This window comes from Condylostylus longicornis, unplaced genomic scaffold, assembly GCF_029603195.1.
Source record: "Condylostylus longicornis isolate FDR11 unplaced genomic scaffold, ASM2960319v2 ptg000031l, whole genome shotgun sequence".
In the NCBI taxonomy this organism is placed as follows: Eukaryota; Metazoa; Arthropoda; class Insecta; order Diptera; family Dolichopodidae; genus Condylostylus; species Condylostylus longicornis.
Genome location: NW_026578000.1, coordinates 9,802,609 through 9,820,679, shown reverse-complemented (window position 1 = coordinate 9,820,679; position 18,071 = coordinate 9,802,609). Strand labels below are relative to the sequence as shown.

Here is an 18,071-nt window from a genome sequence, read left to right as displayed (position 1 = left end):
ATTAAATAATTTTTGGTGAAAAAAGTAAAGTTCATGCAATAAAACTTATCTTTTAATATTTTATATAGTTTTAATTTTAATTCCTCTCGTTAGGGGAGAATTACAACACTGGTGTATTAATAGTATTAATTTAAAATTAATACAACTTATCCAAAAATTAAATTATTTTTGGTGAAAAAAGTAAAGTTCATGCAATAAAACTTATCTTTTAATATTTTATATAGTTTAAATTTTAATTCCTCTCGTTAGGGGAGAATTACAACACTGGTGTAAGTTGTGTTTATTAGGTCGGTTTTGCATCAGTGGATGATATACGATGCATTACCGCTTTGCACGAGTATCAATACGTAAGTAATTCCACATAAGTCGTTTCTCGTATATGAGTAGGCACCAATGCCGTTGAATGTAATAAGTAAAACGTTTAAAATTAAATATTTTCCTTTTTGTTAATATTTTTCTTTATAGAGTGAAGATTTGGTCAGCAAATAAAAATGAAGACGGATGCCGTTGAAAGTAGTAAAATAAAATATTAGTGCGAATCATTTATAAAATATGAGTGAAGCTCATATAAGTAATGAGCGAGTGAACGACAATATACCAATCACTTTAGTGAGTAATAACGTATAAATTAATTATTAATATAATAATATATTACGTAATAATATATAAATTAAATTATGAATTTTACTAATACAACATCATAGTTGAGAAATTATCATAGTTGTGCCTCTGTAGCTTAGTTGGTAGAGCGTCAGCCTAGAAAGCGGTAGGTCACTGGTTCGAGTCCAGTTCGAGGAGAAAATTTTTTTAATTAATTTTTCTGCCTTTAACTCGTTCCTTTGATTACGTCATCCATCTGTTCTGCAGCTGCATGAAGAAATTTTCATTAAGTTAAAATATAAATTAAAATTTGTTAAAAAGTATATAGTTTTAGAGAAATTTTTTATCGAAATTGAACAACGCAACATTGTATCCGAATTGCAATTAAGATTGAAAAATCTTTTGCTAACATTGTAAGTAACATAATAAGTAAGCTAATACATTGTAAGTAACATTCAAGGCAATATAAAATATAAAAATGTGTGACGTTATTCTTCAATTGATTATGTTCAATTCAAGGGCAGTGAGATACTCGTATTGTAATATTAAAATACGTATACATATTTAATTTCAATTTATAAAACAAATTTATTCAAAAAAAAAAATATGGGTTTTGTTTAAAATTGATTTCTTTTTTGCAGATATTTTAAAATATATTTTAGTTTAAAAAAAATTTGTAATTTATATTTCTTACATTAGAAAATAAAATATATACGATATTGTTATAACTTTGACAATGCTCGGAGCAAAAAAAGAGCCTTTCTTGTCCTTAGTTTTCTTTTCCCTACTAACAGTTTAAATAGTTTTGTAATGTTATCGCAAATTGTATTCCTCATTGAAATTTAGAATTAATATTGTGAATATTAGCGTTTTTCTCTAGATGTTCAAATAGGTTGGCAACGTTATTATTTTGACAATTGGAATAAAAAGTCATCAAAAAACTTCAATTTCAAGCAAAACGAGACAAATTAGATTCTATATTATATTGTTTTAAAATTCAACTTAATTTTTAGTACATACGTTTTAATTGAATAGCAGTAAAATTATTTGCTTTATTAAAGAGTTTTTAAGGTAATTATTTGAAATATGCTTACAATAATAAAAACAGAATAAAACAAAATATTTGTTGCTAAAAAAGTTTGGTACAAATTTTAAATTCATTTTTAAACAATATCATGAAATATTTTAATTCAATTTATAAATTATGTAAATATAAGAAAAACACTATTTTCAAAACAATAATTATTGTATTGAAAATATTAGTTCAAAAATGTCCCTGCAACGAATGTGCAATACTAGCTTTTAAGTGTTATTGGTGTAGATAAGATTAAATATTACGTCGCGTATATGTAAGCAATTCATTCTTTTAAATATATTGAGAAAATTGACAAAAAAGTATATTTCAACTTAAAACTAATTCAGTAAAAGCAAAAAGAGTCAGATAAACAAAACCAAGCTTGGAAGCAATAAAACGAGTGAAAAAAACGTGTCTGCACATATGTACGTACTTGCATAATGTATATTATTTCGGAATTTCTATTATATTATACATACTTTTATATTGAAATTAAATTACTATGAAATAGTTATGTCGGTTTTATTAAGTATCTTAAAGATAGATTGTCAATGCTTTATAGTTGGTCCAGGTTTTTCAGATAACGAAAATAACAAAAATTATGTTTTTTTATGTATTCGAGGTGAGTACATATTTCACTGATGCGGTAAAGATCCCAAAAGCTTATAGCAAGCACTCATAATTTTCTCTTCTTAATACTCACTTCTTTATAGATATTTTTATGATATCCAAAACACATTTTTATTTTTCGTCAATTAGATTTAGTGATATACTTTACGTAAATCTAAGAGAGTGTTAACAGAAATTACATAATTAATATTTTGCTAATACGAAAATTACCGGCAAGAAAATGCAAGTAATCTTCGATTCCAATAGACAGGACTTGAAAAATAACTTAATATGTATAAAAGACAATAATTTAATCTTAAACTTAATTTCTGAATTAAACTTCAAAGATTTAATTCTTTTCCTTTTGCGACCATAGGTTCTACTTTGCTCTAACTGAAACCTCTAAACAAAAGAGGATTGGATTTCATTCCATTTCAATTATATGTTTATATGCTATATGTAATATTATATATGTACTATGAATAAACAAACCGAAATACTTTACAGTATTTTTTTATTTAAAAAGATAGCAAAAAATAGTAGTAAAATTTTTTGAAAAACAAAAATTTGGGAATAGGTAGGTACATACCTACCTATTAAATGTTATTCAGAACTTTAAGACAGTGTTAGAACCGGTCGTAGATAACTTTAGAGTCCTTTGTTTTGTTGCATGAATATATTCTAAATTTTCTCAAACTGAATAAATTTTTTATTACATAATTAAAATTCCTTTCTTTTATTTTTACGTCAAATATCAAACATGCTTCATATTTTACTTAAAAGAACTAAATTGACATAAAAACAAGAGAACGGAATTTTGCTTTTTTATTATATACTAATGTACATAAATTTTTCAAATTGCATATATATACTCCCAAGTCAGTGCTTACTTTAAAGTTAATAACTTATTACTATTTTCCTCATTTCCAAACGAACACATAGATTAGCATTTTATTTCCCTACCTACATATGTAAATCATATGATCGAAAGACGCAGTAGTTTTCAATTTTAAAAAAAATAATATATTTTAGTTAGGTATTAAATTGGAATATTGAAAAATTGATTTTTTATTTAGTCTTAATACCTATGTACGTAGAAAAAAATAAGAATTTTGGCTACCTGAGTAGATATTTTCATTTTGGGGCCCCACAACATTTGAGTTAATGTTTCTCAAAATATTTTCTTATATGGCTATGTAGATGTTATGTTATAATTTTTGTTTGAAATTTCAATATATACATATATATATACATATATAAAGCTTCATTAATGCCACGAGTTTAGTAAGTCGTTTAAAATACAATAGGACATTAGAAAAAAATAGGACTTAACGAGTCGGACCATTCTAAAATTAAGAAACAAAAGAATACAACATAAATTTTATTTTGTTCCAGAAAATCATAAAATATTTTGTACTTACTAAAAAAGCAATATATTAAAAAATACTTTAGCAAAAGAATTTAAGATTATACAAAGAATGTTTTACGTTCTCAATGATAAATATTTAAGGTTTCAATTAAATTGAGCGCACTGTAGTAAATAAATACTTTCTTGTAGTTTAGAAAAAAAATTTGAACAATTTTAATTTAGTCTGTGAAAGTTATTCGAGCATCTGACTACTATTAAAAAGTTTTATTTTGTATATTTAATGGCATTACTTGAATTTGCATATTTTATGTATATACATATATAAAAAAAATAATATAATTAACTTTTAAAAATGCTCCTTTATTTCGTATTAAAGATATAACAGAAAAATTTCGTGTTTTGTGAGTTTATAATCAAATCCGAGATAACAGTATTAGACAAAAAGTTATTTAAACGCAAAAAAATAAACTATTTATTTGTCCATACGTACATATTTTATACATATTTTAAAATTTGCTTTTATATACATATACGTTCTATATAGGATTAATTTTAATTTAATATTGTAAGTGGATACTTTTAATATTTTGCCACCAACTAATAGAAGTGTACTTAATTCAAATGAGAAGAAATTATTGAAAGTGTTTATCATTAATATAGATTTTTTATCGATTGTTCGCAGGCAAATTTTAAGTTAATGTATTTATGGTTATTGAAATGGTGTCGTATGAAAATTAATGATCAAACATATAAGTAAAAGTATAAATTTTGTATTTGCCACTTTAAAAAATAATTTTTTATCATATATAGCCAAAGACTTTAATATCAAACATATAATATGTATTGGTATACATATATTCATAAATTTTTGTAACTTAATAAAACTTTCATTGATTCACAAGTAAAAAGCAAAGAAAAAATTTTCAATGCCATATATAATAATACGCGGTAATTTAGCTTCATATTCACATAAATATCCATGGCGTGTATTAGTTTCTGGATTGAAAGGTAATGTTAACAATAATATAAAATATAATTAAAATGTATATTATAAATGTGTGTATATTATAATGTATATTAACGATGTAATACTTACATTTATATCTTTAGAAACAAAATCGGTAGCAATTACCTGTTTTTAAAATTTTACGTTACGCCAAATTTTGATTTGTTTTCTAAAAGATTTTATGCCTAAAATTTTATACTAAAAATAAAGTCTAAAATTCCGAGTAAAATAATTTTTCAAAATATAATAACATATCGGAGGTTAAAATTTTTGGAATGATACCCAATCTATTCGAGTTATGCATGAAGCAATAAAATCGTTTTTTGTTCCCAGTTCAGGATTTAAAATTTGTAGACCCTTGATTTTGTCAGAAAAAACTAAAATGTGCATTAAAAATTAAAATAAATACAGATTTGCATATATAAATACATTACAAGAATGTGCATAAGAATGCGATATGGATTTTTGTCTGGATCTGGAGCACAAAACGTATATAAAAATATAAAAACGTAGATCAGAAGTTCTTTTTATTTTTGTTCCAGAATAGAAAATTTTTCGGAATTTCAACTTGCAATAAAGGGAATTATAAATTTTTAAATTTTGTGAAAACTAAACAATTAATTTAATTTTTATATTGTTTTTTTCTGCTTCGCCTCTGTTTTAAAAGGGCACTTGAATAAAATTTAGATTGATTTAAATATGATTTTCAGATTATATCAACATAACATCTTCAGTATAACACCTTTTCAGCGAGTTGTTTAAATTATAATTACATAAGTAAGTAGGTAATGAAAACGTCATTTCAAAAGTTTTTTTTGTCACATATAACAAATGAAAAATTAATTTTTAAGAAAATCTTATTTATTTAAGTAAATAATAACCAACAGAACAAATGTTGAAAGTATTTGTTCTGTGTATTACTAAAAGATTTATTCATTTTTTCAAGAAAAATGTGACATCTGAGTTCTCCTTATCTAAGGTTTTATTACTGAATGAGTTACATATATACATATTATATATACAAAAAATAAATACAAATTATATATATGCACATACATATGTATGTATGCACATTATGAGTGCATTAATATCATAGTTTTTATTACATTTTACTTTTCATTTTAGGAGATGATATTGAACAGTTGAAGAAAATTCCATTTGGAGGATATAGTGACGAATCAACTATAGTTTATTTGGTTCATCCTTGTGTTATATTATCAGCTTGTGAAGTGAGTGATATTTAAATTATAATTACCTTTTTTTATATAAGTACATATGTAATTAAATTTCCTAATTTTTTACACCCACGCGGTAATAAGGATGTCATTTATCAAAAATTTGGGAAAATAATTTATATAAAAACAAATCATAAATTTATGTATATAAAACTATGATCGCCAGTGCTAAGTTATAAAACTTGCTTTTCACTCGAATAAAACACAAGAATAGAAAATATGAACAAATGTGCATACATATGTACATACATACATCGCACATAGTATTTTGCTTTAAAAAATATACATACACTCATCCCTCGCTTTACGAAACTAATATGTCTCGGAAATGTTGTCCGTAAATCGAAATTCCCTAAATTGAGTCTTTTTACTTACATTACAACCACATAATTTTTTACTTAAACTTATATAGTAACATACATATATTTGTTGTTAATTTGCAAAAATTTTAGTAGAATTTTATTATTATAACAACATTAGACGGCAAGAATCAACAAGAAATTTTGATTTTTGGAAAAATAGCAATTACATACATAAATTCTTTGCATTATTTTGCTCTGATCTCTGTTTCATATAAAACATTAGAGTGCGTATTTGCAGTGGTGTTATCTAGGGGGTCCGCGCAGACCCCTTGTTAAAAGTTTCAGAGTCCTCCGTACCCTTTTTTTTGTTTATTTTCTGTTATGTTTTTCGCCCTTTCGTAGCTCATTTTAGCTTAAAATAATTTTTTTCTAGTTTTTTATTTTTATTTCTTGTTGGCGTTTCTTTTTTTTATTGTGGAGAAAAATAAACGTAATAGCAAGTTATAATATTCCCGTAACAGATTTTAGAGATTTGTTTGATTAAAGAGATAAGGATATAAAAATTAGCTCCATTTTGAGAGCTAAAAGAATTTTAAATGTAATTGCTGTTAACTCAGCTGAAACTGAAAGGGGATTCAGCGCAATGAATAATATCTCTTACTATAAGAGGAATTCCTTAGTAATTGAATCAACTAATGACATTAAGTTTAAAGGGTAAATCAATGAAAGATTTTGATGTTACACCATGCGTAAAATTATGGTTGCGACAATGCCGAACCTGAATCAAAAAGTAATTTTGACATTATTTGAATATTTTTCTAATTTGGTATTTCAATAAAATATAATATGCAGTAATTATTTCATAAGAAAATATAATATCTACAATAGTTTTGTTTTAAGTTTTATGTTACTTACTTTAGTAGTTAATTGTGGGGTGGGCTTTTAGAGGTCAGGACTTAAGTCGATAAGCGGAGCTCTTGTTAAATATTTTGAATGACACCACTTCATATTTGTATATACATAATCACAATGATTTTTATGTATTTACATAATATTTAACATATATGTATATTTAAACAAAAAAATTCGTAGAAATTAGTTTTTTTTTTTATAAAAATTGTTATTTTTTAGATTTTTAGACTTTTTTTGCATTTTAAAAATTTTCCGTAAATCGAATTTTTTTCCGTAAAAAGACACTTTGATTTAATTTTTGAATTCCGTGAAACCGAATTTCCGTATAAAGAGCTTCTGTTAAGCAAGGGTGAGTGTATTTACAAAAAAAAAAAAATTAAAATTATAATGATGTCCCTAACATGAAGTATAAATGTGTGTTGCTAAATGTGGACATGTATATTAGAAATGTATCCACTATATTTATAATTTTAATTGAATTCATCTAGTTTTCGGTGCTAAGTTTTGACTAATTTATGCATAAACTAACTTGTAAAGTAGATAATTTGTACAGTACGCACATGCAAACATAAAAATGATATAGGGCAAGATCGGGAAAGAAGAATAGTGATTTACTGTTACTTTGAAAGTATATATGTACATATGTATGTATTTAAAAATAAATACAGACATTGTTTCTGCTGTTCATTTTTTCTTTTTGTTAAATAAATTGAATATTTATTTTTCCATGTAAAAGAAGAATCTAATTTTCAGAGGGGTGCGAGAGTACATTTTCGCATTGAAAAGGGTGCGATACATTAAGAAGTTAAGAAACACCGCTTTAGAGTTACATAAATTGTTAAAAGGAAATACTTTATTTTACATACCAAGTTACTGATTGACTACATTTTTAAAAGCGCATGTCCCTAAAATAGAGAACTTTAAAAATTTTATATTTGTCGTATATAAGAATATTAAGAACTCTAATTACAAAGCCTGAAATCATGGAAATTTATAGACTATTTCGTTGCTACTATACATACATATGTACTTGATAATTAAACAATTAGATGACAAGAAAAATTTAAATTTTCAATTATTATTGAACAAATATCTTATAATAAATTTCTATATGACCTTTGATAAACGATATTAAACATCCCCAATCATGTAAAGTTTACTTAATTTAATCACTTTAAATTAATATTGATTACATTTCACAATAAGATAAATATAAATATTGCAATTATGTAGTGTAAGTTTGTATTTAAAAAATTTGTATATAAATGTGTTGCCTGTTGTTAAATTTGCAAAAGCACATGTGCAAATAAATTCTGAAAGATAGTCAAAAATTAATGATGAAAAATTAATATTGTAAATTCAAAACAAAAACTGAAATCTTTTAAAAAATTTTTAATTAATACCAAAAATCAATTGTTCTTAATAGAGCAAATTACACTGAATAAAATAATTTCAATCTTTAGGTTTAGTGACTATTAAAGATATTATATAAATAAGAAAAATATTATACGGGAAGTTTCGTATAAGGTGGGAAATAATTTGTGGGATGATTATTTTATCAATTCCAGCAAAAAATTGAAATGGGGGGGGGGGGGGGGGGGGGGGGGAAATCCATTGAAATTGCTGGAAATTGATTAAAGAATCATCCCTGAAATTATTTGCCATCTTATGCAAAACACCCTGTATAAAAGCAGATTTAATTTTTCCAATATATTTCTATAGTTGCATAATATTATATGTATATATACATATATATTTTATAATATTATGATGCATATCTGTTGCCATCAACTTGATATGAAATGAATTGACTATGCAAATTGAAATGCATAGATGAGATTTAATTTTATACCTAATAAAGATTTCATTTTATATCTAATCACATCTTGCAGTAGTTGACCTCCGTGTAGAGAGAGTTTGCCCTAATTTTTTTTGTCTTCTATTTCCGATTTTTATGCAGCAAAACAGTATTTTTCCTTCCGGTTTAGGCAAGAAGCTATCCTCTAAATAAAAAAACCATTTTTATTTTTCTTCCGGTTTTTAGGCTAGCTATCCTGAATGAAATATAAATGTAACAATATACATATATTATCTTCTTAAAAAAAGATATAACGTATGTTTATGCCTCAAATAACTATAACAATTTAATTCAATTTTTATGTCATAACTTAATTTGAAAATTATTACTATAAAAAATGTATGTTTATGGAAAAATAATCCATACATTTGAGATGAATTTTTATGTATGGAAAAAGAACAATAAAAATTTTTGATGTACAAATATATTATGATCATAAAAAATTTAAAAAAATATATACAGGTCTATGTGTAACATCTGAAGCATTTTCTTAAATATCGTAAAATATTTTGTTTACAAAATTTGATTCTAATTTAAATAAAGGTCAAGTGCGAAGTGCAGTGAAGTTCGAGAATTTTTATACCCGTACGAACGTATGTTCGTATCGTTACCGTTTGTAACGCTAAGAAATAACAGTCTTAGATATAGACTCAACTGTATGTTTTTGATCAGCGTTGAATTCTGAGTTGATTTAGCTTTGTCTGTCCATCCGTCCATCTGTCCGTCCGTCCGTCCCAACGATAACTCAAAAACTGATTGAGCTAAGTTCACCAAATTTTCACAAATGATTTATTGTAGTAAGTGCTAGAACCCTATTTAAATTGGACATGATCGGGGTACCGGTTCGCGTAGCTGCCATACAACTTCAAAATTTATTTGGCTATATCTCAGAAACTATAAAAGCTGTGGTATTGAAATTTCACACAAACGAATATATTAGTAGGGCCAATATGTCACACAAAAGTCGTTGATATTACTTGGCTCCTTCTGGTACCTGCCATACAATTTCAAAATTTATTTGGCTATATCTCAGAAACTATAAAAGTTGTGGTATTGAAATTTCACATAAACAAATATATTGGTAGGGCAAATGTGTTTGATAAAAGCCGTTGAAATTGCTCGGCTCCTTCTGGTAGCTCTCATACAACTTCAAAAGTTATTTGTCTATATCTCAGAAACTATAAAAGCTATGGAATTGAAATTTCACAAGAACGAGTATATTAGTACGGCTGATGTGTCTGATAAAAATCGTTCACATTACTTGGTTCCTTCTGGTACCTGCCATACAACTTCAAAAGTTATTTGCCTATATTTCAGAAACTATAAAAGCTATGGCATTGAAATTTCACACAAGTAAATATGTTAGTAGGGCCGATGTGCTTGATAAAATTGTTTTCAAGAAGCAAGAGCAAATTATTTTTTCAACTTACACAAATGTAATCAAACTGAAATGAAATAGTAAAGCTATTACCAAAGCCTTTTATGGAAAACTTATGCTTTAGGCTTTACAGTTTAGTACCATAAATGCCTATAAAAGTATACAAACTAATTTAATTCTTGTAAATCAAATCTACACGCATGTGTTATTAAATTAAATAAGTCGAAGAAAATTTATTTCAAGTCCGGGTTAAAAAAAAATTGTGAGTAACGAAATATGAAAATTGTTACGAGTATCTAATACAACTGACATGGTTATGTTTCTATTCAGGTAAAACACTAAATAACACAATAGCGGTGGGGGCCTCCGCTGCCTGTCTCTGCCTTTTTTTTTTGTAAAGGAAGCCTCCCTAAATAAGGTCGTTTTCATTTTCATAAAATCACAAAATAATTTTAAAATTGTAAGATTTTTTGCATACTAATGTGAATTACCATGTACATACATGTGATATATTTCAAAGTAGGTATACCTCACTGTATACTTTTTTTTGAGTAACCAATTTATTTTGATACAAGCTTAATTCAAAAAAATATAAAACAAAAGTTTTAGTTATGAGAAGTAAGAAGTTTTCATCATAGTTTATTTTCAGATTAACAAACGAAATGAACTCAGGATTAATTTAGCAATAAAATCAAGAAAATATATTCAAAGACTGTTTATTTTAGTTCCTTCTGGTACCTGCCATACAACTTCAAAAGTTATTTGCCTATATTTCAGAAACTATAAAAGCTATGGCATTGAAATTTCACACAAGTAAATATGTTAGTAGGGCCGATGTGCTTGATAAAATTCGTTAAAATTTCTTGGCTCTTTCTGGTAGCTGCCATACAACTTCAATAGTAGTTTGGCACATACAGTATTTTGAAAAACACATGGTACTGAAATTTTGTATAAATTAATATGGTAATACGGCAACTTAAAGTCATAGTCTGTCCCATAGTCAGTTATGGCATCTTTATTCGCACATAGAATAACAAATTCGTACGGGTATCACAGAGTTGACAAGGTCAACTCTATTTTTTTCTCGTTTTAATTTATAGTTAATAGTACGAGTATTATATACTATTGAAATTTCGTATTCAAAAAAATTGTTTAAGAAATATTTCGATTTACATATACAAAGCTAATAAAGTTGGGTCAAACCAATGGTTTATAATGTGGCACTTTTCCCTTCAACAAGTGAACATACAGTTTTCAAAAACAATGTAGCTACTTACTACATTATTTAAAACTACTTTCATTCATACACGAATATATATCAAAAATTGTATTTTTTTAGGAAAGAGGCGTTAACATAATAATTGAACTTAAGGAATAATTACGTGAGTTAAGAAAAAAATTATTCTTTTCTATGTAAAAGCTTTCTGCATCTATAGAAATTTGGAAAAGCTTGATAACTTAAGAAGGGTTGGGGGTGGGAAAAAGATTTCTTCTAATGAAATAAATTACTTATCAATATTTAAAAGCTTGCTTTAAAATTTCAGACTACTAGAACGTACGGTTTGGAAAACAAAACAATATCAAAAATCGAAAAAAAAGGGCTTAAGATAACGGTTAATTTTAGCAGCTCTTTTTTGCTTTTTAATATTCAATTATACTATACAAAATTTGAAAAATGTTTATGGTTTCCTTAAAATAAGTAGTCAAAAATGGCATTTTTAGGCTTTGAGGGGCTACATCTTTTAGAGGGGGGAGATAGGTCTGATCTGGGATTGAAAAAGTGCTAAAAATAAAATATAGTTATAAAAAGGAAAAATAATTATTAATTATTACTTAAAAGCTCAAAACAATAATTGGGTTAAAAATATGTATGTAAAAAATAGATAACAATATTGGTATGAATAAAAAGCCGGAACTCAGCTTATACAGTGCTGGTTTTCTTGCAATCTACAATAAGTTTAAGTTATATTGCTGTTTAACAGACATTCACTTTAACTAGCTAAGTAAGAGTTTAACATTTTTTCTTCTAGCACTTTTTCTTCTTAAAATAATTAGCATTTCTTCTTCTTATTTTGTCAAAGTGCAATCTTTATTACTTAATTTCATTGCTTAAGAATAAAAAAGATGTACAATAATTCACTTATGGCAAAATCTTACTTATACTTAAGGAATTGATCTCGCGTAAAACTTGATTTTTAATCAGGTGTGTAAAATTTGATCGACCAATGGTCAAAGATTTCACATAAACAAAAGTCGAGCGTCCAAAATGCATTTTATCAGCTTCAGCTTTATATGTAAAGTTTAAAAGTTATTAGATAAGTACATAAGTGGAAGATTGTTGTAACATTTCAAATTTGAACTTTAAACATCCTAAGTTAATACTTAGTGTTGCGAGAAATTGTGTGCAAATCGCTTTAGATGCCCCACAGGACCATTTTTAATGAGATTATAATTTTTATTAATATTTAAACCGTTTTCACTTGAGTTTTTAAAAATATACATATATAAGGCATATTTTATTACATATGTATGTATAACCATCTATGCAACATAACTATCCAAGACAATGAAAACGTTTATAATATGTTAACGTTTATACATATAGCTATATTAACTATGTTTGTGTATTTGTACCATATTGGTTTATTCTTTAAGTAAATATTTTATTTGAAAGCAGATAAAAGGATTATGTAGTCTCTACTAATATGCTTTTACAAAATAGTTAGCCTATTATGAAACATTTACGCGCGTCGTAACTGGTTTTGTCTCATCGAATTGAATATTGCTGATTTTATAGGTTTTACTGATGTATTGTCAAAGTATTTTTGGAGTCATGTAGCACTTATTGCAAGAACTTTTGAAAGTACAGCTAAGTTGTGTTCAAATAGTGCTGCTTCCACCAAATCCTATATTGAACATAGGGGTTTTAATTGTTTTCAAGAAGCAAGAGCAAATTATTTTTTCAACTTACACAAATGTAATCAAACTGAAATGAAATAGTAAAGCTATTACCAAAGCCTTTTATGGAAAACTTATGCTTTAGGCTTTACAGTTTAGTACCATAAATGCCTATAAAAGTATACAAACTAATTTAATTCTTGTAAATCAAATCTACACGCATGTGTTATTAAATTAAATAAGTCGAAGAAAATTTATTTCAAGTCCGGGTTAAAAAAAAATTGTGAGTAACGAAATATGAAAATTGTTACGAGAATCTAATACAACTGACATGGTTATGTTTCTATTCAGGTAAAACACTAAATAACACAATAGCGGTGGGGGCCTCCGCTGCCTGTCTCTGCCTTTTTTTTTTGTAAAGGAAGCCTCCCTAAATAAGGTCGTTTTCATTTTCATAAAATCACAAAATAATTTTAAAATTGTAAGATTTTTTGCATACTAATGTGAATTACCATGTACATACATGTGATATATTTCAAAGTAGGTATACCTCACTGTATACTTTTTTTTGAGTAACCAATTTATTTTGATACAAGCTTAATTCAAAAAAATATAAAACAAAAGTTTTAGTTATGAGAAGTAAGAAGTTTTCATCATAGTTTATTTTCAGATTAACAAACGAAATGAACTCAGGATTAATTTAGCAATAAAATCAAGAAAATATATTCAAAGACTGTTTATTTTAATGGATTTATTATGAAATTATTTTGAAAAGTCAATAAACGGCGAAATAATTGTTATTAACGGACAAAAAATAGTTAATTTCAAATATTTTGAACCATCAATATTTCAATTTGAATCTCCTTTCGTTTAAACTGCAACAATATAACAGAAACGCAACTACAAAAGTCAATTGAAAAATTTGTACACTTTTGATATTTTTATAGAACTTAAACAACAAAAATAATAAACATAAAAATATATTTAACATAAGAAACATTAAAAAAGAAAATATTTGACATTTTCTCATTTTAATTTTGTACAAAGTCAAAACAACAAAAACATCATATAATTTCAAATTAATACATAATACAAAACAATATTAACTGAAGGTTTTTTTCAAAAATTTTGAGATTTTTAAAATCTCCTGAAACGAAAAATTTCGCAATATTTTATACAATAATAGATGAAGAAAAAGAAGCTAAGAGCTTTACCACCCGTTCCAAAGAAAAACGATGAGGTTATTAAAATACGTGAACGTACCGGCCCAACGACGCATGAATCAATTCAATCAGCTTTACATTTTGCATCCAGTATAGAAAAAGTGAAAAGCTATGGATGGTATTGGGGTCCATTATCATGTACAGCTGCCGAAAAGTTATTATCTAATGAACATGATGGAAGTTTTATTGTACGTGATAGCTCAGATGATCGCTATATATTTTCCTTGTCATTTAAGCTAAATAATAGCGTCAGGCACGTAAGAATTGATCAAGATCAAGGTACATTCTCTTTTGGACCAAACGCTAAATTTAAGTCAGAAACAATAACAGAATTTATTGAAAAGGCGGTTGAACATTCTCGTAGTGGTCGTTATTTATTTTTTTTGCAACGTCGCCCAGAGCGTGGTCCAATGAGGGTTCAACTAACAAATCCAGTATCACGCTTTAAGCATGTCCAAAGCTTGCAACATATTTGTCGTTTTGTCATATTAAAAACAGTTATTAGAAAAGATTTAATTCAGTCATTACCACTACCAAGACGTTTATTGGATTATCTTAGTTATAAGCACTGTTACTCTGAACAAATTGAAAGTGATGACAGTAATTCACAGATATCCGAGGACGACGGATCTTGAATAACAATAAATAATTTAATGTATTATTAAATGTAATTAATTAAGGATATTCATATAAATACACTTTTATATTCATATACATATAAAAAAAATAAAATATATATATATAAATATATACATAAATATATATACATAGTATATGTACCTATATAATACATTACATTAAGTATATAAAATATCAATATACATATATGTATATATACACTATGTATATATATATATATATACATAATATATAATATATTATATTAAGTATATAATATATAAATATACATATATGTATATGATATATATATATATAGAAACGAATATATATATCTGTACGTGCATTTTTTATTTTGTATACAAAATAACAGCTAAATAGTATACCATTAATGTTTTTTACGCGAATTTTTAGTGTATAAGTAATATATAAATATATTATATATAAAGAAATTAAAATAAAACATCCAGGTGATAAACTAAGAGAAGCATAATATGCATATGCATATAAATATATATATATATATATATATATATATATATATATATATATATATATATGTGTATATATATATATATATGTATATATATTATATGTTTATACACATATGTATATATATGTATATATATGTATAGAAAACTAAGAAAGAATATTAAAAATTTAATTAAGTTTTCCAAATAAGATATTAAAGGAGAAAAAGTATTGAAAAAAAAGATATTACTAGACTCAAAAATAATTTGTATAATTAAAAAAGATAAAGGTAAAAAAAATTTACCTATTAGTTGTAAAAATAAAAAAAAAATGTATTAGGCGTGAATTCGGCACTGAAATGCTTCAACTTGTTATTATTTTTCTTTTGTTTTTCTTTTTAATTTTAAGAAAGATTACTTCCCAACTTTTGAAAGAAAATTTAACATCTTTATTATATCCCAAATCCTCACATAATTTGTATTTACATTTTGTTTATACATATACTGCAGGTTAGTGTAATAAGTAATATTACTTTGACAAAGTCTTAAAGTAAAATATTTCAAATGATTTTGTTTTTGTTATATTCGATATTTATGCTCTCAGGAAATGAAAGATAGTATTATGTGCTGAATTTTTATCCTAAGCCTGTTTTATATAATTTTATGTTAGATTCCATTGAAACGTGATTGGGAAACGTGCTAATTTTTATTTTAAAATATACAAATGTGTATGCATTATCTTTTTTAATTTTAATATGTTCGGAAATATAAAATAATAACAAATATCAAATGTTCGAAAATTGTTTGGTTAAATCTTTATTACTAAATGTTAAAGGCAAGTTTAGTAGTAGTACATATATACATATGTATGTATTATATAAAAACGAAAAAATGTTGCAAATGCATAATTTTTATGTTAACAAATTAAAGTTTTTGTGGTTTTAAAGTGTTTTTATTTAATACTTTAATTTTATAAATTATATATCGTTACTTTTATAATTTTATATAAATATAATATGGTATTGTTTTTATATGATTTAAATTTAAAATTTATATTCATATAAAAATGATATAAGATCACAAAAAATTTGTTTTTTCTTTCTTATGTTTATATTAAGAATAAAATTTGATTAAATTTTATTGATTTTTTGATAAGATTTGGTTGATATAAATAAGATATAAATAACCCCATTAAATAGCAAATTAAATTGTATTAAGAAATTTAAACATACAACGAGTTGAAATTACAAAAACTCAATTAAAATAAAATTTTTTGGAGCTCTTAAGGTTTACATATGTCGCATTATACCTTACATATATTGAATTTGATAGACAAATGTTAACTTCACGACCAAAGTCGAAAAAAAAAGAAAGAAAGGCAGATTCGGCTAAATCTCTTTATATGTATTTATATGATTCGAATGATTTCTCCTTGATTTAATTTATGTTTATAAGCTCAAATCATGATTTAAAACGTAACAGTATATATATGTATTTATTTCAAATTCGTTTATTACAATAGTCGTAGAAAATTTTATAAAAACAAGTAAAAGATTTCGACAATCGGTGACATGCACTTTGTTTTGACTGTAAATATGTATTTGTTTAATTTATTATAATTTTTTTACTCGTACATGTTATAAATGCAAGTTACAATTTTTTTTTCATATAAAAAAAATTAAATAAATAAACAGTTTTCAATAATTTTCAATAAGCTTCGTTCATTCTTTGCTCTGTAAATCGAGATATTACGAAAAATACATGTGAAGGTGTTTGAGGTGAAAACATAATATGTATATAATATCTATTTTTCTTTTTTTAACTCTTTAGGTATGCATAAATATATATAAACATATGTATATATAGATATATATATATATATATATATATATATATATATATATATATATATATATATATGAGTATATATATATTTATATATATACATAAAAGAAAGGATCATCCATCATTTCATCATTTTGTCGCTTTGTTGTTGATTCATTACGTGTTTTTAATTTGGCTATAAAATATAATTCGTAATAAAATGAATTTTTTATCTAAGTTTCTTTTCTTTGAATTATTTCAGGTTTTAGGGTACCGTGTTGTTGCTTCATCATCCACGTCAGTTAAGCAAGATTATAATGAATATATGTGGACTATGAGAAAGGAATTCAGTACACCAGAACCTGTAAAATCGAATTGCGTATTAGCAACAGATTCTCGAGCGGTTAGCGAGAATTTATCAAATTTATCAAGGGAAAAAAACGCAAAAGTATATAATAAAGTTAATTCACCGGAATAAACTTTATATATTCAATTTGTGTTAGCACACTAGAAATGTAAAAAACTTTTTTCAAGTTTCATTTAACTTTTCTTTTGAAACATACATATATTTATAATTTAATTTTATAAGGATGTTTCTTTTTTGAAATTAATTAACAATCCGGATCCAAATATTCGTGTTTCTTTGCATAATTTTTTTTGTTCTTTATATTGCAAAAGATGAAAGTTTAGTAAA

The 18,071-nt window shown here is 25.4% G+C and overlaps 1 protein-coding gene across 2 annotated transcripts; it reads left to right on the top strand.

The window, feature by feature from the left end:
- Positions 1-1,534: 1,534 nt before the first annotated feature.
- On the top strand, positions 1,535-17,859 carry LOC129608211 (suppressor of cytokine signaling 7). Of its 2 annotated transcripts, none has more exons than XM_055519569.1 (3): positions 1,535-1,671; positions 5,785-5,888; positions 13,913-15,229. In XM_055519569.1, exon 3 carries the CDS (start codon positions 14,429-14,431, stop codon positions 15,098-15,100), a length of 672 nt encoding a protein of 223 aa, XP_055375544.1. In that variant the 5' UTR covers positions 1,535-1,671; positions 5,785-5,888; positions 13,913-14,428; the 3' UTR covers positions 15,101-15,229. The 2 variants fall into 2 exon arrangements, with proteins under 2 accessions (XP_055375544.1, XP_055375545.1); XM_055519570.1 differs by lacking the exons at positions 1,535-1,671; positions 13,913-15,229 and adding exons at positions 4,220-4,661; positions 17,640-17,859.
- Positions 17,860-18,071: the final 212 nt, after the last annotated feature.